Source organism: Dama dama, chromosome 19 (assembly GCF_033118175.1).
Source record: "Dama dama isolate Ldn47 chromosome 19, ASM3311817v1, whole genome shotgun sequence".
In the NCBI taxonomy this organism is placed as follows: domain Eukaryota; kingdom Metazoa; phylum Chordata; class Mammalia; order Artiodactyla; family Cervidae; genus Dama; species Dama dama.
In genome coordinates this window covers 47,905,208-47,931,040 of record NC_083699.1, presented here as the reverse complement: position 1 = coordinate 47,931,040, position 25,833 = coordinate 47,905,208, and the positions used below count along the sequence as shown (strand labels likewise).

Below are 25,833 nucleotides of genomic sequence, written 5' to 3'. Positions count from 1 at the left end.
TGGTGGCCCTGGTAGGAAATCACACAGCAGGGTGACTGGTGAAAAGAAATGTTTTCCTTTGCTAGAAAGAAACTAGCAAACCTCTTTGGAGGAGTCCCTTGTAGATGGGCTTCCCTTGGTGGCTGAGACAATAAAGAATTTGCCTGCAATGCAAGAGACCCAGGTTTCATCACTAGGTAGGGAAGATCCCCTGGAGAAGGGAATGGCAACCCACTCCAGTGTTCTTGCCTGGGCAATTCCATGGACAGAGGAGCCTGGTTGGCTACACTCCATGCGGTCACACAGTGGACAGGACTGAGTGACTAACACTTTAACTTTCAACAAGGCAAGTAAATAGCCAATGTTACAGAATAAGTATGTAAAAGAACTTTTACATGTATTTACTTATTTTTGTTTACATGCTTATCTTGAAAGCGGCTGAGAAGAAATATGGTGGGTAAGCAGCTGCTGAGGAGCTACCAGGGGAAAATAAAGGATTTATATTGTGACCCTTCCCTTTTGAGTCTCAAATAGTTATTTGAACAGGGCAGATAGACTAAGGTGCTTGAAATAAGGACAGTTAGCTGGAGAAGACATGTAAGGGGAAGATTACTACAAAGACAGTGGAAGTTGGGATAGTACCATCTGAGAGTCTTAAGGGAAGCTAATTTCATATACAGCCTAGAAACTCTTCAATCATGACACTGGGCAAACCCTGGATAAAACAAATACAGGTTTAAACTAACAAGCTGTGGAAAGTGTAGAGTGGCAAGAGTTGAGTAAAAATACTAGGTGAAAGATAAAGGCAATAATTTAAAATGCAGGAATAAAACTTTATGCACAAGTAAGCTGATCTCAGAGTTAGTTATAGTGAAAAATTATAAATAATCAATCCCACAATAAGGACATGGCAAAAATAACCAATGGTGTATAGCCTAATGGAATCACAACTATTAATGTAGGCTAATGAAAATTATAATCAAACAAAAAGATATAAAAATTGTACACGACATTATAAGTGAAAAACCAGGTTACAAAACTGTATATATGATGTTTTTAACCCTGTAAGTAAAAAAACACTGGTTATGTTTGAACAACTGCATTACAGATTGTTCCTACTTTTTCCTATACCTTCTAAATGTAGTAACATGTTATAATGAAATTGAAACATTAAAATAAGACCTAAAACTCAACAGACTCAGTTGCCAAACTGTTCACTTTATTTTGTCAAGATATTTAACAATGTAAGAAAGTTCATATTTCTTCATAGTCGTATCTTTTTCCAGCTTTCAAAGATTCAATAGTAGAAACAGCCAAATGCCGCTACAACACAGAATAAACTGTCCTAAAAAAAAAAACAGAAAGCAAACACGAATCCACTGTTAATATTTCAGTAGGTACCAAAGGACAGCACAGATGTGAAATTAACATCATCTCAGATCTCTACCAGTTTTCAATCGTGAAGACTCCTTTATTCAAGAAACAGATTTTCCAGAGTATAGCTATAGATTTTCTTGCCTCAAGATAGCTACAAAGTTGCTAACTAAAAGGGTAGGATGGTTAATAGATTTTCTGAATGAAGAAACATAATGCAAGCTAATGTACTTTACACAATGTTTATTCTTTTTTTTTTTTTTAATTTTTTTATTAGTTGGAGGCTAATTACTTCACAACATTTCAGTGGGTTTTGTCATACATTGATATGAATCAGCCATGGATTTACACGTCTTCCCCATCCCAATCCCCGCTCCCACCTCCCTCTCCACCCAATTCCTCTCGAAACATCCCACCCTCGCCTTCTCCCACAGAGTTCAAAAGTCTGTTCTGTATTTCTGTGTCTCTTTTTCTGTTTTGCATATAGGGTTATCGTTACCATCTTTCTAAATTCCATATATATGTGTTAGTATGCTGTAATGTTCTTTGTCTTTCTGGAATGTTTATTCTTAAAATAAGTATTCCCATTTTTCCTGATTTATCAAAGAAATAATATAATTAAAATGCTTTGAGTTTCTTAAAGTATATACATTACCAAATCCAAGCATATTATAGTATCACAGATAATGAAAATACAGCACCTTGTCATAAATTCTGGATAAGGACAAATGATGTCTGGTTGTTTGTTCTTAATTGATAAAATATATTTGTCCACGTTTTAGCTCAGAATCTCAAAATGTGCTTCATATCCTAATAAATTTGTTAAAATACATTTTAGGTACTTATTAGAGGTGTTCAACATGCCTCAGTACCTCCTAACCCATCAATCTCACCTCCATCCTGGCAATGATGCAAGAAAATATGAGTTCAAGTACGTGATTATTAACTAAAAGCAAATTCTTCAGTTAGCCCAGTTTCCTGGCTCCTTGGGTGGGATTATTGTGTTCTAAAATAATGCTATCTGGCACCTAACTGCTGAACAACCATAGACAGGACGACACTGGAACCCACCGAAAAAAAGGTACCCCACAGCAAAAACAAAGAAGAAGCTGTAGAGATGAAATGGGAATCAGAGTTCTTGTTTCTGGAGCTGAAGAATGAACTTCATGAACATGCAAACACTCAGGGTAGCAAGCAAACAGGATTTATTAAAGAGAAGGAAAGTACAAAGCTCTTAGCATAGACACTGAGAGGGGGTAGAGAGTCACCCAAAGGTGGGAATTACAGCAGTATTTATATCCTTAATCTGTACATTTTTGGTTGGCTCCTGTCCTTAAAGGTCAAGATGCTTAACTTAACATCTTTATGGCTTCTCTTGATCCTTGGATTAATTTGTTACCATTTTTCATGCCCCCTGGTCATTTTACAATGGATCAGATGTATGGACTTAAGATTAATAATCATCAGTTGTGTTTCACAACAAACAAAGCTAGTGGAGGTGATGGAATTCCAGTTGAATTATTTCAAATCCTGAAAGATGATGCTGTTAAAGTGCTGCACTCAATATGCCAGCAAGTCTGGAAAACTCAGCAGTGGCCACAGGACTGGACAAGGTCAGTTTTCATTACCATCCCAGAGAAGAGCAATGCCAAAGAATGTTCAAACTACCACACAATTGCACTCATCTCACATGCTAGCAAAGTAATGCTCAAAATTCTCCAAGCCAGACTTCAATAGTTCATGAACTGTGAACTTCCAGATGTTCAACCTGGATTTAGAAAAGGCAGAGGAACCAGATATCTAACTGCCAACATCTGTTGGATTATAGGAAAAGCAAGAGAATTCCAGAAAAACATCTATTTCTGCTTTATTGATTACACCAAAGCCTTTGACTGTGTGGATCACAGCAAATTGTGGAAAATTCTTAAAGAAATGGGAATACCAGACCACGTGACCTGCCTCCTGAGAAATCTGTATGCAGGTCAAGAAGCAACAGTTAGAACTGGACATAGAAAAACAGACTGGTTCCAAATTGGGAAAGGAGTACTTCAAAGCAGTATATTGTCACCATGCTTATTTAACTTCTATGCAAATTACATCATGGGAAACGCTGGGCTGAATGAAGCACAAGCTGGAATCAAGACTGCTGGGAGAAATACCACTAACCACAGATATACAGATGACACCACCCTTATGGCAGAAAGTGAAGAAGAACTAAAGAGCCTCTTGATGAAAGTGAAAGAGAAAAGTAAAAAAGTTGGCTTAAAACTCAACATTCAGAAAACTAAGATCATGGCATCACTTCATGGCAAATAGATGGGGAAACAATAGAAACAGTGTGAGACTTTATTTTGAGTGGCTCCAAAATCACTGCAGATGATGACTGCAGCCATGAAATTAAAAGATGCTTGCTCCTTGGAAGAAAAACTATGACTATCCTAGACAGCATATTAAAAAGTAGAGACATTACTTTGCCAACAAAGGTCAATCTAGTCAAAGCTATGGTTCTTCCAGTGGTCATGTATGGATGTGAGAGTTGGACTATATAGAAAGCTGAATGCCAAAGAATCGATGCTTTTAAACTGTGGTGTTGGAGAAGACTCTCGAGAGTCTCTTGGACTGCAAGGAGATCCAACCAGTCCATCCTAAAGGAAATCAGTCCTGAATATTCATTGGAAGGACTGATGCTGAACCTGAAACTCCAATACTTTGGCCACCTGATGCGAAGAACTGACTCACTGGAAAAGACCTTGTGCTGGCAAAGATTGAAGGCGGGAGGAGAAGGGGATGACAGAGGATGAGATGGTTGGATGGCATCACCGACTCGATGGACATGAATTTGAGTAAACTCTGGGAGTTGGTGATGGACAGGGGGGCCTGGCATGCTGCGATTCATGGGGTCTCAAAGAGTCAGACAGGACTGAGCAACTGAGCCACTGAACTGACTTTGATGTATGGGCTTAAGATTAATGATCATCAGTTGTTTTTCCCTCAGGCATATGGAACAGAAGTTAGTTACTTCCCATCCCTGGATCTGAGTGCTGATAATTTATCGCACCCAGCATACATTCCAGGAATTGGGAGAAAGGGTATAACTTTATGCTAATGGAGCCAGATGTTTATGAAAACAAGACTAAGGTCTCAGAGTCCTACACTCACTGCCTAGCAATTTCTACCTCAGCAATTCCTACCTCAGGTAGGAAGGGCACAATCATTATAAAATCAAATCCCATACTCACCAGGTAGGTGACTCACAAACTGGAGAACAATAATCCCAAAAAAGTTCTCCCATTGTTGTCAAGGTTCTGAAGCCCAAGTCAGGCTTACCAGCTTTCAGATCTGACAAAGGAATTAGGAATCCCCAGGGAATTTGACCTCAAGGCCAGTGGCATCTTATTATAGGACTTCCATAGGACTGGGGGAAACAGAGACACCAGTCTTGGAAGGCACAAACAAGATCGTGTGTGCACCAAGACCCAGAGGAAAGGAGCAGTGACCCCATAGGAGACTGCTAGTGTTGGAGGGTCTCCTGTGGAGGCATGGGTTGGAACAAGCTCACCACAGGGATGGGGGCACTGAGAGCAGCAGGCCAGGAAAGTCCCCCTTGGCATAAACCCTCTTGGAGCCATTAACCCTACCATAGAGCCCACAGACCAGGACTGGGTTGCCTCAGGCCAAACAACTACTAGGGAGGGAGTGCAATCTCACCCATCAGCAGATAATTGGATTAAAGCTTTACTGAGCAAGGCTCTGTCTCACCAGAGCAAGACCCAGTTTTTCCCACTGCCAGCCCCTCCCATCAGGGAGCTTACACAAACCTCTTTGCCTCCTCCATCAGAGGGCAGACAGAAGAAGCAGGAAGAACCACAGACCCACAGCAGTTCAAACAAAAACCACATTACATAAAGTTAATCAGGATGAAAAAGCAGAAAGTTTTGTCTCAGATGAAGGGACAAGATCAAAACCCAGAAAAACAACTAAATGAAGTGGACATAGCAACATTCCAGAAAAAGAATTCAGAATAATGATAGTCAAGATGATCCAGAATCTCAGGAAAACAATGGAGAAAATGCAAGAAATGTTTACCAAAGACCTAGAAGAACTAAAGAACAAACAAACAGAGATGAATAATATACTAGAAGGAACCAACAGCAGAATAACTGAGGCAGAAGAATAAATAAGTGACTGGGAGGACAGAATGGTGGAAATCACTGCCACAGAACAAAATATAGAAAAAAGAATGAAAAGAAATGAAGACAGTCTAAGAGACCTCTGGGACAACAGTAAGCTCACCAACATTCACGTTACAGGGCTCCCAGAAGGAGAAGAGAGAGAAAAAGGCCCTGAGAAAACATTCGAAGAGATAATAGCTGAAAACTTCCATAACATGGGAAAGGAAATAATCAACCAGATCCAGAAAGCACAGAGAGTCCCAGGCAGGATAAACCCAAGGAGGAACACACCAAGACACACAGTAATCAAACTGACAAAAATTAAAGACAAAGACAAAATAATAAAAGCAACAAAGGAAAAAGGACAAATAACATACAAGGGAACTCCAATTAGGCGATCAGCTGATTTCTCAGCAAAAACTCTACAAGCCAGAAGGGAATGGCATGATATATTTAAAGTGATGAAAGAGAAGAACCTACAACCAAGAAGACTCTACCCAGCAGGCCTCTCATCCAGATTTGATGGAGAAACCAAAAGCTTTCCAGCAAAAGTTAAGAGAATTCAGCACCACCAACTTTACAACAAATGCTAAAGGAACTTCTCTAGGCAGGAAACACAGAGAAGGCAAAGACCTACAGAAAATAAACCTGAAACAGTTAAGAAAATGGTAATAGGATTAAATGCACTAACCAAAAGACATAGACTTGCTTGGCAGATGAAAACATGTGCATGGATGTACTTCTACTTAACACATCATTCTGCTTGATCCCCCCAAATTGTATGTAATTATTTTATATTATTAGGTTAATCATGTTGCCATAATGGCTGGCTTTTAATTTTTGTCTGGCTACTGAGTGTAAAAACTGATAAACATCTTTTAGTATTGTGTTTATGTAACTATTATTCACTTAATACCATTGTATCATGATTGGTCAACAGGAAAATAATAGCACTCTATATCCTGTAATCACTTTTTAAAATCCAGATGCATATCAGAAACATCTTGGAATTTTTTAAAAAATACAAATGCCCAGGTATTGCTTTTTCTTTCTCCAGAGCTCCAAATATGTTTCTAATGAGCAGTCATGTTTAAAAACAACTGGACTATATGATTATCTTTATTTCTATCTAGTTTGTTTCACTTTTTCTATTTCATATTCAGCACTCCCGTTTCATTTAGTTTATGTTTACCAATTACTCCATTTCCTTTTTTCTTTTGATGTTCTTTCTCAAGCATAGTAGAAGTTTTCATATCATACAAATAATATGTATAATATATATATTTTAGAAAACATGAATTTTTGCCTAACTAAAAAAATTATGTTTGATTCCACTTGTTTGACTTAGTATGAATAGAATGTCAGATTCCTAATTTAACTAAATAGATATGCAATAAGCAACAAAGGTTTACTGTATAGCACAGGGAACTATAGTCAATATCTTGTAATAAGCTATAATGTCAAATAATTTAAAAAATAATATATGTGTATATGTATAACTGAATCACCTTGCTGTGCATCTGTAACATTATAAGTCAACCATACTTCAATAAAATATGTATTGCTAAAATAAAATAAAATAGTACTGTCTGTGGTGAGGAGCACCTATTTTTGGTTTGTTTTAATTTCCAATCCCTTATGAATGATACTTTCATAAAATACAATAAAAACTATTAACTAAGAAAGTGAAATGAAAAAAGAAACATACAAATACAACCTAAACTTCTTATTAATTAGATTCAATGAACATGAAATTACTCTGTCAAATTCCATGAGAGTTTCTAAACTCTTACACGTAACTTATGTACTTATCTTTTTGAAGACCTATACCAAACAATCCGTAGACTGGCACTGGTCTTGTAGACCCCACCCTTGATTGGCACTGCTCTTCCAGTGCCACCCAGAGTTCTTCACAGGAACTGAGCCCTGGCTATCCACAGTAATCAGTTCAATAACACGCTTCTCTCTCCGCTCTCTCATTTCCTCAACTCCTACTGGCCCTTCCTGGGATTTTCTCCCAAATAAACAAAATACTTTAAGTACTGAAAAATGAAGCCTAAATAAACACTCAATAAAGTGAACTAAAGATATAGTAGACTAAAGTCAGCAACCTAGACCAGGCTCTCAAAAATGACATTTAGACACTTACCCCATTAATCCTATATTCTAAATCCAGATCCTGATCATCTTTACTAAGTAATAATTAATAACTAAAATTTTAAATTCCATATTGGTTAATACGAGTATTGTCTAGTCTCCATGGGTTTATAAGCTCTTGACCAGCTGAAAGCATGACTGTCTTATTCACCATTTTATTCCTAGCAATAAAGGAATTGAGTTACGAGTTATCCCCTACTTTCTTCTCTACTTTCTAAATGTAATAACAGATTATAACAAAATCAAAACATTAAAATATAAAGCACATAATAGGAGCTCAGGATTATTTGTTGAATGAATGAATTGTATCATATAAGGACTCAGGGAAATATGCAGCTTTCAAAGAGCAGGGAAAACCACCAGCTGGGTTTGACCCTTCCCCCAGAGAGCTGATATTTAAAGATTTGCATAGTACTTCCCACTCCCCTGGTGGCTCAGACGGTAAAGAATCTACCTGCAATGCAGGAGACCTGGGCTCCAGGGTTCGATCCCCAAGTCAGGAAGAGCCCCTGTAGAAGGGAATGGCTACCCACTCCAGTAATCTTGCCTGGAGAATTCCATGGATGAGAAGCCTGGAGGGCTACAGTCCATGTGAGTCAGACACAACTGAGCAATAACCCTTTCCCACTGTCCATCCTGTGATTCCCAGGTTAGTTGAGCATAAAATAAAACTTTGGTAGGACCATAGAATTTTAGAGCTAAAAGGTACCTTAGGATCATCTGCACCAGCAGCTTCTATACCTGACAGTAAGATAATCATGTGGAGAACTTTTTTTAAAGATTCAGATTCCCTGATCCAACCCCTGGCTTATTTGATCAGAATTTATTGAGCAGAGCCCTGGCACCTGTATTTTAAATAAGTTCCTCAAATTATTCTTAGTCACCCACAGCCAGTCTTTGAATATCTAGTATAGCTTTCTAATATTACTGATAGAATCAGAGAAAAGCTCAATGACTTACCTAAAGTCATTCAATTAGAAAGTTACAGCACTAGAAATGGAACCTCTCTCCTAATTCACTCAATCTAGTTTTTCTCTTCTACTCTACTATACTTTAAGTCTGACTCTACTAACTCACAACCTGAGAGCATTTGGATAGAAGACAGGATCCTTTCTGGAAATAAGCATAAAATAACATATGTTTAAAATATACGAAACATTCATGTCAATCATGTCCCAGTGTTTAAATGAAACTTCTTTATAAAAATTCCTCTGTACTTTTGCTTAGTTTTACTAAACAACTTTAAGATAAAGTAATTAATTTTATTACTGAAAGAAAAATCACCTTTGCTCATGGAATCCCTGCCACCCAAATTTCTTTGCAGCTTAACAAACTGCTGTCTGTTAGCACCAAATAAGTAGTACGTGATTTCTACATTCAAACTTGTGAAGAGTTACATCATCAGTAGATATAAAAGTGTCCTTATCTATAAGCAGCACACAGGCTTCTGCTTTAATAACACAAATGGACAGTAAAATCGTCTTATCTAGAAGTCGTCTCAGACAAATGTCCAAAACTAAAGTGGCTTCAGGAACTTCTCTGGCAGTGTGGTGGTTAAGACTCCACACTGCCAATGCAGGAGGCATGGGTTTAATCCCTGGTTTGGGAACTAAACTCCCACATGCTGCGAAGCCAAAATAAATAAATAAAGTGTCCCCACAATTAACAAATATTAAGGGATTTGATCTGGAATGCCCACGTGTCCTTAAGATAGGCCAAAAAAGTTTCCAATAGACTTACATTCATGAAAACATCATGAGTACAGTTGTCAGTGTCAGCATCCCAGAAACAGCGAGCAGACATGCTAAAAAGTCAAAGAGTAGAGAATTATCAACAATATAACAAAGATCTGAACCACATATACCTGCCATAAGCAAAAGTTTTCCATGATACATTCTTACATATCAGTGCTTCCAAATCTTTTAACAGAATGAGATGACATATAGAAAATCATATTTGTATAGCAGAAGATCCTGGGTACACTAGAAGGGACTGCAGTCAGATGAGGCTGCTTGCAGCTGGAGGTAACAGGCCCAGGGGTCTAGCAGCCTCAGACTCTGACTGGTTGCCCAATGGCTGAAGAGGTAGATACCTTGAAGTCTTTGGTAGTCAGGGTAGAAAGCTCTGTTAAAGATTATTTCAGGTCAGACTTTTAGAGGAAATAATACTTAGACTTATGGCTAATAAAATGGGCTCAATTCCTGCACAATAATATGAGAAAGTAGGTCTGGAAAGGACGAAACAAATTATTTAGTCCAACCTGTTCTAGGAACCAGAGATCAAATTGCCAACATCCACAGGATGATAAAAAACAAGAGAGTTCCAGGAAAACATCTATTTCTGCTTTACTGACTATGCAAAAGCCTTTGACTGTGTGGATCACAATAAACTGTGGAAAATTCTGAAAGAGATGGGAATACCAGACCACCTGACCTGCCTCTTGAGAAATCTGTATGCAGGTCAGGAAGCAACAGTTAGAACTGGACATGGAACAACAGACTGGTTCCAAATAGGAAAAGGTGTACATCAAGGCTGTATATTGTCACCCTGCTTATTTAACTTATATGCAGAGTACATCATGAGAAACGCTGGGCTGGATGAAGCACAAGCTGGAATCAAGAGCCCGGAGAAATATCAATAACCTCAGATATGCAGATGACACCATCCTTATGGCAGAAAGTGAAGAACTAAAGAGCCTCTTGATGAAAGTGAAAGAGGAGAGTGAAAAAGTTGGCTTAAAGCTCAACATTCAGAAAACTAAGATCATGGCATCTGGTCCCATCACTTCATGGCAAATAGCTGGGGAAAGAGTGGAAACAGTGGGCTCCAAAATCACTGCAGATGGTGATTGCCGCCATGAAATTAAAAGACACTTGCTCCTTGGAAGAAAAGCTATCACCAACCTAGACAGCATATTAAAAAGTAGAGACATTACTTTGCCAACAAAGGTCCATCTAGTCAAAACTATGGTTTTTCCAGTAGTCATGTATGGCTGTGAGAGTTGGACTATAAAGAAAGTGAGTGCTGAAGAATTGATGGTTTTGAACTGTGGTGTTGGAGAAGACTCTTGAGAGTCTCTTGGACTGCAAGGAGATCCAACCAGTCCATCCTAAAGGAAATCAGTCCTGAATATTCATTGGAAAGATTGATGCTGAAGCTGAAACTCCAATACTTTGGCTACCTGATGCGAAGAACTGACTCATTGGAAAAGACCTTGATGCTGGCAAAGATTGAAGGCAGGAGAAGGGGACGACAGAGGATGAGATGGTTGGATGGCATCACCGACTCAATGGGCATGAGTTTGAGTAAACTCCAGGATTTTGTGATGGACAGGAAGGCCTGGCGTGCTGCAGTCCATGGGGTTGCAAAAAGTCAGACACAACTGAGTGACTGAACTGATCACTGTATAGGATCCTAGAGAAGAAAGGGACAATTCTAAACTAGAATTCAATCTTCTAACTAATTCTATCCAGTATTATCTCTACAGGATGCTATGCTACCTCTAAATTCTAAAATTAGCCATTCTCCTCTCCCCAGTTAATGGATAAGAAAAAATGTCAGTCAAAATAAAAGTATTTGAAAATGGAAACAAATATGAAGAAGTATTAGATTACTAAATGAGATTATGGTATTTCTTAATAATGAAATTCTGTGCAGCCATTAATGATTTTTTACAAAAAAAAAACTTTTAAGAACATGAAAAGATATTCACAATATAATAAGTTTTAAGAAGTAATTTTAAATGTTCTATTTTTTATTAAATGTATGTATATGATTCATCATTAACATTTATTGAACACTACTTTGTGCCTCATTGGTCTAAGTGTTTTATATTAACTTACTTAATCCTATGAGATAGGTACTATTAATATACCCATTAACAAACAGGGAAACTGAGAAATTAACAGATTTGTCTAAAGTCATTTATAATATATAGTAAGTGACAAAGCTTGGCTTTGAACCTAGGCAGTTCAGCTTCAAGTCTGTAGAGAAAGATATACACATATCATACTATATTTGTTCAATTTTAAAAGACTTTTTTCCTGAGTTTTACACAGAATAGCTCCCCCCAGCCTAATATTTCACACATTCTTAAATCCAAAAAGTTCTACCTATTTTGAAACTGTAACAGGATGAAATCAAATTAATATACTTAACAAATCAATCAAGTATTTATTTAGCAAGTATCATATGTCCAGAAAGAGTAACACCTGGCTTTGTCCTCAAACAATTCTCAACTTAATTCGGTGAAAAAAAATTAATACTCACCAAAAGAATAAGATAATGTATTGTTGGTGCTGATTTATAGGTTATTTAGGATTAAAAGGGATTTTATTGTCTATCTAGGCCAAGCCTCCAAGTCCAAGTTGCACAATAGTTGAATTAAATCTGTAGAAGTGCTGAAGAATTTTAGAGAATTTAGAGCGGACAAAAAGTCAAAGAAGATTTCATGAAGGAAGCAGTACTTAAGCTGAGTAGAACCAAGTAAAAGCATGAATATAAAAATGTATTTAACCAGTATTGTTGAGTATTATATATAAGCAAAGTGCTAGGTGTAAATGATACACCGATGCACAAAACACAATCCTTACTTTCGAATTGCAGTCTCTTTACACAATTTCCCAAAAAAAGGAACCAGAGCTCCTAGGAAAAATGGCCAGTTCTAAGACTGTGGCTGAAAATGTACAAGATAAACCTGGGACACTTGAGTCATTTCAAAACCCTTGGCTATATCAAAAAGAATGCTATATTCATTTAAATATATATATATATATACACATTTATATATATTTATGTATATATATATATTTATAAAATTATGTCAAAAGACTTAGAAGAAATATGATGGAACAGTTTGTAGGTGGCCAAATGCTCCCACCAAGTCAACTAGAAAAAATAAATAAAATGAATCAGAGAGCCGCTGAAGGAAATAAAGACTAGGAGAGCCAAAATTCCAGAGAAAGGTGAACCACATGAAGTAAGCTGAAACTCTGAAGCAAAGTTCTCCCTGGGGCACTTGCCAACTCTAAGCACAGAGCTAGAGGTTGACAGCCTGGGCTTTGTCCAGGAAAAGGACCAATTACTGAGGGAAAAAAAATCAGCAGGACTGCTGGCAGTCTTGCAGGGCTGGAGAGTTGAGGGTGGCATAAAACTGGAGACTTGAAGGGACCAAGATCCCTGTGAAAAAGGAGACAGTAGAACTGAGCCTGTCACGTGGTAGGTTTCCCCTTAAGACGTGTGTTAAATTCTGAAACTGTGCGCATAGGAACCTAAAAAGCTAAATGTGGTAGGCAAAATAATGGCCAAATATGTCTGTGTCCTAAGCCCTAGAACCTGTGAATGCGATATTACATGGCAAAAATGGTTTTACAGATGTATAACTAAGGATATAAGATGGAGAGATTATCCAGGTGGGTTCCATGTAATCACTAGTCCTTATGAAGAAAGAGGGAGGCAGGAGGGTCAGGGTCAGAGAGACATTTGAAGACACAGTACTGGCATTAAGGATGGAGGAAGGGTTCTGAGCTGAGAAATGCAGGTGGCCTCTAGAAGACGGAATAGGCGAGGGAGTGAACACTCCCCCAGAGCCTCCAAGAGGAATACAGCCCTGCCAACACCTTGATTTTAGCTCAACAAAACCCATTCTGAATATAGGATCTCCAGAACTGTAAAAGAACATATTTTTGTTTTCTAGGAAACCAATTCATTACAGAAAAAGCCTTTGGAATGAAGAGGAGTTTAACACTCAGAAGAAAAGGACTAAAAGTCAGTAGATCGGGTTCCAATGAACACTCCAGATTCTTGGTTGAAAGGTCTGGAGGGCTACATTCAAGAAAGAAGGGTGAGGTAAAGATGGAGAAAGCCTTATCAAAACAGCAACAAACCAACCTCAGCTCAGTATCTGATTGGATTAAGGGAAGTAGACCATATTCTCCCTGAATAATAAAGGAAAGCTAAAACCTTCCTGGAAGAAAATAATATATCTGCAAGTTTTACAATTTTTTAACACAATATCCAGGACTCAAAGTAGGCATGTCAAGAGACAGAGCCATATGAAAGATTAATAAGACAAAAAAAATAGTAAAATAAAACAAGCTAACACATAATTCAGAGACAAGGGTAAGCACTGCTAAGACCAAAATGTAAAAAGAGAGGAGAAAGGGAGGATGGAGAACATAGATTAAAAAATAATTTCATTAGACAATTAGAATCTATGAAAAAAAGATTTTAAATGGAAATCCTAGACTTGAAAATATAATAACAAATTAGGAATTCAGCTGGTGGGTTTATTAATATCAGATTAGACAGAATAGAAAAGAGGATTAGTGAACTGAGGGACAAGTCAATAGAAAAATATCCAAACTGAAGAACAGAGAACAAAAAAATCAGAAAATAGCATCATAAGAGATATGTCTATTACTGTAAAAAGATCTAAATATTTGTAACTGGAGTCCATAAAGGACAGCCGACAGCAAGGAAGCAGAGGCAATATTTTAAAAGATAATAGCCATATATAGCACCCAGATCTTAGTATCTAATGCCATTATCCAATAAAATGAATCAAGGCTCCTTAGAGAAGTGGCTGATTCTAGGGCTGGGGCAGGGAATGGGTAAGATGAGACATCTTATAGTGCCAATAAATAAGGATGTGCTCAAAAACCCCCCAAGGGCAGGGTATGAGCTTTAGTTAATAATAATGCATCAATATTGGTTCATTAATTGTGACAAATGTACCAAACTAATAGAAGATATTAATAACAGAAGAAACTGGATGTGAAATATTTAAGAACTCTCTGTACTTTTCTAAAAGTTTCTCTGAAACTTTTCTATAAATCTAAACTATTCTAAGATGAAAGACTTATTTAAAAAAAAGAAAAAATGGCTAAGACTTTGTTCAAGCTGATACAACAAGATTCAAGAGCCCACAAATTCAAGAAGTCCTAAGAACCTCAAGTAGAATAAATACAAAGAAAACCATATATATCATACTAAAAAGGCAATGAGGAAAACATTTTAATGTAGCTAGGAAAAAAGACACATCAACAAAAGTAAGACTAAGAGCTGATTTCTCAACAGAAACAACTGAAATCAGAAGAGTGTAATCATAAGCTTAAAGTGTTGAAAATGGAAAGGCATTTATGTTTTCCTTCTATCTCTTTCTCTTAAGGAATGTGGATAAATGTAGTACTGAGCCGCCTTCAACAATACAGATGAGGACATATCAGTGCAAGACAGGAGGGCCCGTATCCTTGACACCAGCGAGGCACCTCACCAGGCACGGACTCTTACCTGGTGTGTTTTAAGAAGAGAAAAAAAAGCCAACTGAATGTTTTATAATATTAAGGACCTTCAATGTTTAAATGTGCTATTCTATTATGTTTAAAAAGGCCCTTATATTTTAGAGATAAATACTGTTGTATTTACAGATGAAATTATATGATGACTAGAATTTCCTTCAAAATAATCTGGTGGAGGCAGGGAGAGTAGGTGGAGGTATGAATGAAACAACAAGAGTGTGTGGTTGACAACCTTAAAGCTAAGTAACAGACACGTGGAAGTTCCTCAATGTCTGCAGTTTTGCATATGCCTGAAATTTCAGATGATGAAAGTTTTAACAGGAGGTAATGGAGGCCTTATATGCCATGCTTTAGAGTTTGGCCTGATCACATTTAACAGTCAGTCAGGACAAGTTTGAGGAGTTTATGCTTTACAAGATTTGAAATAAACTCTACAGAGTTTAAGAAAAGGAAGGGCATACTTCAGGGACACTAGTCTGGTGTGTGAATTGCAGAGGAGAGAGATCAGTCTGGAAGTGTTGATAAGGGGAAGCTAAGCAACCCTGGCATCCAGGTTACAGTGTGTGCAATCAGAGTCAGGGCTACATAAAAGAGGACTCCACACTTTAAGCAGGGGGACCTGGGTAATACTGCAGGAGACAGAGAAATGAAAATGTCTGACTGATTTAGGAAGAGGAAGGAAAGAGAAATATGGAACTCTATTTGAACACACTGAATCTGAGGTGACAGAATAATAAAGTATTTCCTAGTTTCTCTGTGGTGAAGAAATCTCCTGAAGCCTTTTGACCAAATGGAAGAGGACACCATGGTAAAGAGTACAGTGACCCTGATACCAGCCAGATACATAATTTGGGGCAAATCATGCTCAACCTCCTAAGTGTCAACATAAAATAAGGGGACTGGACACTGGAAAAAATCTGTAGTCCCTTCCCAATCTAACAATCCACAGTGAAAAGTCTCAGTGATAGTATCTACAGGGTATTTTTTAAAATTCATCCAGCAAATATTTTCACACTGTCTTACAAAATACTAAACTAGGTACTGTTTCCTGTTTATAAAGGAAAACAGGAGATTAACACTTGGGCACAGGGAAAAACAACAAGTACAGATTTTGAACTTGTCAGTATGGGAATGACAGTTTGATATCATGAAAATGAATGACCTCATTGAAAAGCACAGAGAAGAGCAGTGGAATAAAACCTGAGCCTTGAAGAAAGTTCACAGCTGCAGGTATAGCCAGGAAAGAGGAACCAGTGAAGGAGAGAATAATCAGTTAGAAAAACATAAGAGAAACAAGTTAGGTAACTGACATCAGGACCAGAAAAAAAAAAAAAATAGAGTGAACTTTAAGAAACAGAAGCCCAGGCCAATAGCAATAGCTATGAAAATTGTCCCTTAGACAATTTTAAAGAAATTAATTTAGGAGAATGGCAGGACCAAGGCAACATATATACATAATCCTACACTATCTTAGGAGCATATATACATAAACTCTCAAAGGTTTATTAGCCTACAGATACTATGAAAAGTGAGTTACCCCATGGAACTTACCCAGACTGTCAACCTCACTGCTTAGTACCAGGATCTCTTCAGTTCACACATGCATTTTATTACACTGTCCTTTCCTCATACCGTTCAAAAGACAGGATCTTACTGAATTGTCAAGAAGATGAATACCCAATAAGAAATTTATAAAAATAAAAACAAAAGGAAAAACCAACTACTCACAATACACCTTCTCCTCTTTGTTCTCCAATCACTACTTGTACCACCATTTTATATCGGTCAAATCCCATTTCTGGAAAGAAAAACAAAAAAGAAAGTTTTATATATAAGCAAATATATGGCAAAATTACTTAATGAAGACAAATTTACCTGATAACGAACACAAGCATTTGGTCTATACACTTAATGAGTATGATTCTAAGTCTGGGAGTCAGAGAGATTTGAGGACAAATTCTAACAGTAAGCTTAATAATAAGTGTGTAACTTTAGACAAGTTATTTAACTTTTCCGTTTAAGTCTCCCTCAACTGTTAAATGGGAGTATCACTACCTTCCTCCTCGAAGTGTTGTGAGGTTAGAAGAGACAAATTTCCTCCTGTCTCTACCCATTTCTCTTCCACAGCGGTCTCTCAATAGGTCTTTGCTTCCTTCCTTTCTCTCTTGCTCTAAGTCGGGTATTGAGCTAGGCCCTGGAGACACAGAAGTAAATAAGACATCCTTCTCGCCTTAAAGAACTCATAGTAGTTGGGAAGGCAAACACAGAAAATAAAATGAAAATGCCATAGAGTAGTAATTCAAAGAGTGGTATAAGAGTGGTATGTACAACGTACATTAGGAACACAGGGCTGGGGCTGGGGCTGGGGTTCCTCCCTTTGACTGGGCAATGGGGAAGGAATGACCAGAAAAAGACTTCTTGGAGGATGTGATAAGTGAGCTGGGTCCTGAAAGACGAGTGAGATTTTATCAAATGAACAATGTCTCTCCATTCTATTGAGGGGCATAGCACATGCAAAGACATAGTGTGTGGGATCTTTAGAAAACTACAAGCTGTTCAGTAAGATAGAAAAGAAACCAAAAGATTCTGGAGTATATGGAATAGCCAAGGACAACTTGGCTACTTCCCCCAAAACTATACTGCTAAAGCAGCAAAATCCTGAAAATTCTCTCCAACACCAAATTTTGGGGACAGAAAACTGAATGGGCATCTTTATCTTCCCTCTTTTCTGACCAAAGAAAAATGGAAACAGTAAAATTTTTTTAAAAAGGAAAAGTTAAATAGGCAGAATTGAGACAGAGCCAATTCTTTTTTTATGAAAGTAAAAGCTCCAGGATCATATGGTAAATTAGGCAAATAATCTGAACACTTACAGGTACCCTTCCATTGAAGGACATGAACTTGAAGTCATGTTACTTAACAAAGTCTCAGAAGGAGACAGAGCCCAAGTTATTTTTTAAAAACACTGCACACAGCTCAACTGAGCTTCCTCCTTCTCTATCCATTCCTCTTCCTCGTTTTCTCATACCCATGCTTTAGAAATGTGACTGGAATATTAAATGCCCAGAGCTTAAAACATAGTTCTGAAGGAAAAATAATATAGTCTTAGATACAGTGGGAGGAGGGTTAAAAAAAAAAAAAAAAAAAGCTAAAATAAAACAAAAACACCAACACCACATCAAAGCAAAAATGAAAAGAAGCTGAATGGTAATAAGGAAAAGGAAAACAGCAAAAGCAAGCCAAAGAACTAGCAAGAAAAGAAATTTACTGTTTAAAAGGCCAAAAAACTCAACCCAGGAGATAACATAAATCAAGGAACAAAGAGAAATTCCTCATAGCTGATTCATAATATAAGCTTACAAATTCAATAAGAACTCAGATTACAAATTCAATAAAATAAGAACTCAATCAGATTACAAAACAACAGAAAGATGAAAAAGGAGAGTATAGGCCTAGGAAATAAACTGAATACCCAAATCTATCAGTGCAGAACAAATCACTTAAAAATGGCAAGAGACAGGACAGACACAAATGAAAATTGAATTACTGACTTAAGATAATCAGAAGTATATGTCAAAGAAAAAGGAAGAGATTACAGCAAAGATAATAAATGTGGTAGACAGAGGTGATTCAACACATCAATATCTGGTGTCCTGAAGAAGATAATCTAACAAATGGAGCTGGAAATGTACAAGAAAAAAAAAGATACAAGAAAATTTCTCCAATATGGAAAGAATAAAATCCACAGATTAATAGACATAAAATGCTCAATATCAAACCATACTCTAGAAAAGCTATTGAGCATCAAGGTTAAGGACAGGATTCTTTCTGCAGAGAACATCAGACTGGCCTCGGATTTCTCCATGATAACATTTAATGCAAGAAGACAGTGAAGCAATTATCTATAAGATTTTCAAAAAAATTAACTCAAAATATTACATTCATCCAAAATATATTTTGGTTTAAAGGCATTCTCAAACATGAAAGAATCTAGGGAATAAAGCATTTCTGAGCCTTTCCTGAAAAACCTTACAACAAAATTTTATTAGGTAAGAAATGAACCAGAAAAAAGAACTCAGTGATGGAAATAGCATGGTGAAGGGACTATTTAAATACAAAACAGGGAGGTGGGAGGGGAGTTCAGGATAGGGAACACATGTAAATCCATGGCTGATTCATGTCAATCTATGGCAAAAACCACTACAATATTGTAAAATGATTAGCCTCCAACTAATAAAAATAATTGGGGAAAAAAAATAAATACAGAATAAATGCTACAATGCTATGGGAAATAGTCTATAGTATATCATTGCTTTTAAAGTATTTATCCATACATATACATAGAAATAGGAAAAGGAGTACGTCAAGGCTGTATATTGTCACCCTGCTTATTTAACTTGTATGGAGAGTATATCATGAGAAACGCTGGGCTGGATGAAGCATAAGCTGGAATCAAGAGCCGGGAGAAATATCAATAACCTCAGATATGCAGATGACACTACCCTTATGGCAGAAAGTGAAGAACTAAAGAGCCTCTTGATGAAAGTGAAAGAGAAGAGTAAAAATGTTGGCTTAAAGCTCAACATTCAGAAAACTAAGATCATGGCATCTGGTCCCATCACTTCATGGCAAATATATGGGGAAACAGTGGCAGACTTTATTTTTTGGGGCTCCAAAATCACTGCAGATGGTGATTGCAGTCATGAAATTAAAAGACGCTTACCCCTTGGAAGGAAAGCTATGACCAACCTAGATAGCATATTAAAAAGCAGAGACTACTTTGCCAACAAAGGTCCATCTAGTCAAGGCTATAGTTTTTCCAGTGGTTATGTATGGATGTGAGAGTTGGACTATAAAGAAAGCTGAACGTCGAAAAATTGATGGTTTTGAACTGTGGTGTTGGAGAAGACTCTTGAGAGTCCCTCAGACTGCAAGGAGATCCAAGCAGTCCATCCTAAAGGAGATCAGTCCTGGGTGTTCATTGGAAGGACTGATGCTGAGGCTGAAACTCCAATACTCTGGCCACCTCATGCAAAGAGTTGACTCATTGGAAAAGACCCTGATGCTGGGAGGGATTGGGGGCAGGAGGAGGAGGGGACGACAGAGGATGAGATGGCTGGATGGCATCACCAACTCGATGGACATGAGTTTGAGTAAACTCTGGGAGTTGGTGATGGACAGAGAGGCCTGGCGTACTGCGATTCATGGGGTGGCAAAGAGTCAGACACGACTGAGCGACTTAACTGAACTGAACTGATACATAGAAAAGGGGCTTCCCAGGTGGCTCAGTGGGTAAAGAATATGCCTGCAATGCAGGAGACCAGGGTTCAATAGCTGGGTCAGGAAGATATCCCGGAGGAGGAAATGGCAACCCACTCCAATATTCTTGCCTGGAGAATCTCATGGACAGAGATGCCTGGCAGGCTACAGTTCTTGGGGTCACAAAGAGTCAGACACGACTGAAGCAACTAAGCATGAATGCATGCATACATAGAAAAGAGGTCTGGTATGATGTTCATGTAATACTAACAATTCTTCATGGGTGTAGGCATTTGAAGTAATCATTCTAATTTTAATTATCTTTCTACACTTTAACTTTTAAATAGCAAGCATGTATATTTTGCAATAATTTTAACAGAATTTCATTAAAAATCTGAAAACAATGCTAATATACTAACAGTTAATTTGGATGATGGAATAGAATTGCAATTTTCTTCTTTGTATTTTTTTATATTTCTAAAAATTAAGACAAGTTACTAAAAATAAGAAAATATATCAAAGTATTAAATAAAAACTATCATGGTTACCAGGTTTTACATAACTTCAAAAAACACATTATGTATATTTTCCAGGTTTATTACAATGAAAATGTATCACGATTACAAAGACATTTCTTCCGTTCAAAAGAATATTTTAAAAAGGGTAGGCAGGGAGTTTCCTGGTGGCCTAGTTATGACTCCAGGCTTTCACTGACATGGCCTGCGTTCAATCCCCAGCTGGGGAACTAAGATTCCACAAGCCATGAGGTGCAGCCAAAATAAACAGTTTTTAAAGGGTAGACAGAAAGGACTTTTCAGATGGCATGACATTATTAACAAAAGAGAGTAAGAGAGATAGAAAGACAAAGAACAAGGAGGAAAAGCATGAGATCAGCCCTGCACGTGTAGAGTGAGGCAGGAGTGGAGAGCTGAGTAGGGCAAGTGGTTAAGGATTCGGCCAGAGAGATGGACTGAGGTCCATCTGGGAGGATATGATAAGAAGCTGAGGACTTGGTATCTCAGCAGATATCAGAAGTTATGGAGGAAAGAAGCCTCTGTACTTTCTTATCTTTCTGCATAGTGGGATTTCTTGGATAGTTGTTCAGTACAACTAGGTATTTCACACCTTTGCTCTTTCCCACCATATGCAAAAACCTGCATGAGTGAAATCTACCAAATAATTGAGAAGACCAACACCAAAGAAAAATTTGTGTTTAACAGAATCCACAGCTAAGCTCTGTCCCTTGTTTAAAAATAAAGGAGATAAATTGGTAAAATTGAATTTTGAAGGGAACAAGTCGTTTCCAATTACCATCACTATTACCTTTTAATTTATCTTTAATATTTTCTGATAAACGTTTTGTGAGCTGAGGCATTTCTTCTGGAGCATATTCAGCATTGGCCAGTTCCTCCTTGAGTACAGCATGGATACAGTCTTTAACCACAGAGGGTCTGAACCTAAATGAATCAGTTCAAAACATCTAATTGGTAACTCCAAAATCTTAAAGTTGAACTTCACAGTGCAACTTCCTCCAGTTTTTTGTCATTACAATCATTTGATCCTTCTTTTTCATATTTTTATTATAAAAGTAATAAAAACAAATTAAGAAAACAAGTCATATTGCAACCTTATATCTCCAGCCTGGACCATTCCCCTAAACTTCAGACCACATATTCCCACCAGGACTCCATCCAGTTGACTAGGAGGCAACTCACATTTAGTACATCCAATACTGAGCTTCTGATCATTTCTCACCAAAACTAGGTTTTCTCAGTCAATGGTAACTCCATTCTTCCAGTTGTTCACGCCAAACACCCTGGAGTCAGTGTGGTTGCCTTTCTCAGAGCCCTCATCCCATTCATGAGCAAATCTTATCAATTCTACCTTCAAAATAACCTAAAATTCAATCACTCACCAGTCAACTACCACCACCCTGCTCCAAGCTACCACTGCTTCTTTCCTGATTACCATGACCTCCTCACAAGTCTCTGTCTGCCTTTGCCCCCAAATCCTGTTCTCAACATAGTAACTAGACTGGTGCTATTAAAATATGTGTCAGATCATGACACTCCTCTGATTAAAATACCCAAATATTTTCCCCCTCACTCAGAGTAAAAGCAACATTCTGTGACTTGCAAGGTCCCATTCGATCTACCCTAGCAAACTCTCTGACCTTCTTTTCTACTACTTTGCCCCTAGTTCTCTCCACTCAGGTCACACCAGCCTTCCGTATGTTCTTGGACCACACCAGACATGCAAACTTCAGTGCTTCTGCACTTGATGTTAACCTCTGTAAGAGGTTCAGTTCCTCTCTTTATATGCATACCTAGCTCCTTCACTTCTTTCAAGTCTTTATTCAAAAGTTTCTTTCCCTAGCCACCCTCTCTAAAACTTCAAACCACCCTCCGACTATATCACTTTATATATCTCCCTTCCAAGTACTTATTACTATCTGATACACTATATGGTTCACTTATACAATTATCTTGTTTGTGGTCCAACCCAACTACAACACAAGCTCCATAGAGCAGAATTTTTTATTTGTTTTGTTCATTGTTATATCCCAATTCTAGAACAGCATCCAGCACACAGCAGACAAATATTTTTTGAAGAAATGAATTACTGAATAAATGAAGACAGAGAAAAAAATGTCTCCCCTAATTTAGCCACCCTAACAATACTATTAGCATTTTAGTTGCATTTATTACATATTACAACACTAGGTTCCTTTTCTGGGCTATATAGTCTCTCAGTTGATTTGTTTATCATGTGCCAAGTTACCAGAATGTTTTAAGTTTTGAGCTTATAGTGCAGCTTAGTCTTTGGTAGTACTAGTAGCCCCTTACTACTTTTTAATAGTATTTTCTTTGGTCTCTTGGCTGCTTATTCTCAAAGGCAAATTTTGAATCATGGATAAATTTACAGGACTTGATCTGTTCAAAATGTGGTTTTCCTATCAACAAGCATACTATATCTGGCTTTTCCTTTAAGTCCTTTCCACTCTCAGGAAATGTCAAAGGCATTCTGCAAGTCACAAATAATCTCATAGTGTTATTTCTACATAATACATACTTGGTGTTAATCTTGCTCTGTTGTTTAATCAAGATAACAGCATATTTTTTTAATGTCCCTTCTAAGCCAGCAGGGACTTCCCAGGTGCGCTAGTGGTGAAGAATTCGCCTGCCAGCGCAGGATACTTAAGAGACTCGTGTTGGATCCCTGGGTTAGGAAGATGCCCTGGGGGAGGACATGGCAACCCACTCAAATATTCTTGCCTGGAGAATCCCATGGACAGAGGAGCCTGGCACGCTACAGTCCATAGGGTTGCATAGACTTGGACATGACTGAGGTGACTTTACACACACACCCTACCCACCAGAAAATTGCTACATGAAATCTTTTTGTCACATTATAAGTAACGTTCCTGGCTTCTAGTATTCACCAAGCACTTGATTTGGGAATTTAATTTCAAGTAACAGAGGAGGGGCTTGGGAAAGTCTTAATTTTTTTTTTTTATCTTGGGAAAATGAAGTTATTGGATCCTACAACCCTGACCGTCCTCTACACAAGACTTTGTGCCTTAATTCCGGGAAGGTATCAGGGTGGCAGGTCAAAAGCCTCTGGATACTACTTGGGTAAGACTATAATATGAACATATTAGAGGTCTTGTGCAGAGGAGTAAGCGCATTCTGGGCACACTTATGCACCATGAACCCTCAAAACTGAATGGTATTCAAAGCAAGCCGTTTGTTTTCTGCTATCTAACCATCTCAATTCCTCTGTGTCCACTTTCTGAAACTCCTAGAGTCAACTACCCCTACTGCACTACTCTAAGGGACTACCTCCGAGCGTTCTAACCCTGCAATAGCTGGTCCGGTCCTCTGCTGTTCCCTGCAGCCGGAAGGCCAAGAAGAACAGCACCACATCCTCTCCCGCCCAGTCCTTCCTTTCCCGGTCACGCCCCTTCCTCCCTCTCAAGTTCCTCCGCCAACACCCGGGCTCCTCCCCTGCCCGCCCCTCCGCCTCTAGCCCCGCCCCCCGCCACCGCGCTCCTTCCTGACACCCTAGCTATTAGGCGAGCTCTGCCTGGGGCCGGCAGGAGTCTCGCGGGTCGCCTCCGCCACAACCCGTCTTCTACCCGCCTTTGCTGGAAAATGGGCCGCAGAATATAGGTATTCTCCGGCTCCCCAGCGTTGTTCTCAGTCTCAGGCAAGCCGTCCGCTGGAGCAAAGGATGCGCGCATAGAGAAGGACGTGTGCTTAGGGAAGGTGGCGGCAACCGACATAGCCTCAGCTTCTTGGTTCCGCGTTTTCCGCAAAGAAAGCTGAGTCGGTAGCCGCGGGCAGCTGGTAAGCCGTCTCCAGGGCGACAACGCCGCCTTTGACCCTGCGTGCAGCAGTCCGCGCTCTGCGCCGTGGGACCCGCCCTTCTTAGCGTGCTCGCGCCGCCCTCCCCCTTGCGCCTGCGCATCGGATGCTGGACCAGAAGTGTGTGGGGGTACAGTGAGAATAACTTCGGCGAAGACTGGGCTCTTTTTGTCCGGTTTACAAAACACTTCCACAGGCGTCGCAATCTTAGGAAGTGACACAGAGCCTGGGGCCCGTAGAGGCCCAGGGATACACAGGTAGTATGGGCAAGGAAAACCGAGCTGGAGCAGGGCAGGGTTAGCGGTTTCAGTGACAAATCTGATGCATTCCTGACTTTTTTACATGTGAAAAAATCTTTCGCCTCCTAGGCCTTTCTGAGTTAGAGAGAGAGTAATAATAAATAGTAGGTCAGCTATAAAAAGTTACAGGGATTTTTTTTTCCCCTTGAGGAATATAGGTGACCTCTGTTGCACGTTCTTAAATTGTTTTTACAAAAATCAGGATCTTACCAGATGGAAACCGCTGACCACAAGCATTAGACCATAGACTGCCTAGAGCCAGAGTTTTGATGATTGAGATTCCTGTAACTTTGCCCTGTTACCTCACCAAGAACCAGTCAAGAAGTTTCAGGACCTGATCAATTACCTTGGGACCGTCACCCGTAATGTTGCCCTGAAAGCCATTGGGGAATATGAATATTGTGAGCATAAGCTGTCCATTCTCCTTGCTTGTTGTTCTGCAGTAAATGCTGTAGTTTCCTTCACCACAGCCCAGCCAGTAGGTTGGCATTCTGCTGTATTGGCAGAAGGAAGCAGTTGCAAATAGAAACCATATGGCTCTCAAAGTCTGAAATATTAGCTGAGCCTTTACAGAAATTTTTTGCAGTGTCCTGCTTTAATCCATAACTGTCGACCTACAGATCCCCCAGCCTCACCACACTGCTGCTCCAGGGCAAAAGTCAGGAAGGAGCAGACTTAGGATGCATTTTCTGCTTATGAGTGCATCAGTCCTGGTCCTGTTTTAGAAAGCTGTATTATCCTGTCAGCTTCAAAAACTAAGAGAAGAAGTTCCCCCAATACCATACTGACCAAAGGTCCCAAAATGGGAGATATGGAGGTCTTCTGCTTTCTGCATTACACATTGAAGGAGCTGTGGCATCACAGGTCTCCACCCTCACCATCATGTGTCTCACCTCCATGCTTTTGAGCATTCTATTTCCTCAACTGA

At 38.7% G+C, this 25,833-nt stretch overlaps 1 protein-coding gene across 1 annotated transcript; it reads right to left on the bottom strand.

Moving 5' to 3' along the window:
* Positions 1 to 1,177: 1,177 nt before the first annotated feature.
* DYNLT2B (dynein light chain Tctex-type 2B) lies at positions 1,178 to 24,652 on the bottom strand. The gene is made up of 5 exons (XM_061166918.1): positions 24,382 to 24,652; positions 21,563 to 21,696; positions 16,709 to 16,778; positions 9,423 to 9,486; positions 1,178 to 1,324 (listed from the first exon to the last, which is right to left on the bottom strand). Exons 1-5 carry the CDS (start codon positions 24,522 to 24,524, stop codon positions 1,277 to 1,279), a joined length of 459 nt encoding a protein of 152 aa, XP_061022901.1. The 5' UTR covers positions 24,525 to 24,652; the 3' UTR covers positions 1,178 to 1,276.
* Positions 24,653 to 25,833: the final 1,181 nt, after the last annotated feature.

Bases quoted from the DNA above. Each gene is read 5' to 3' on its own strand.
- DYNLT2B (XM_061166918.1), bottom strand. From the start codon at position 24,524: ATGTCGGTTGCCGCCACCTTCCCTAAGCACACGTCCTTCTCTATGCGC. The intron at 9,487-16,708 runs GTGAGTAGTTGG...TTGACTTTTTAG, and splicing joins CAAAGAGGAGAAGGTGTATT to CATGTCTGCTCGCTGTTTCT. The intron at 1,325-9,422 runs GTAAGTCTATTG...TTTTTTTTTTAG, and splicing joins CTCATGATGTTTTCATGAAT to GACAGTTTATTCTGTGTTGT.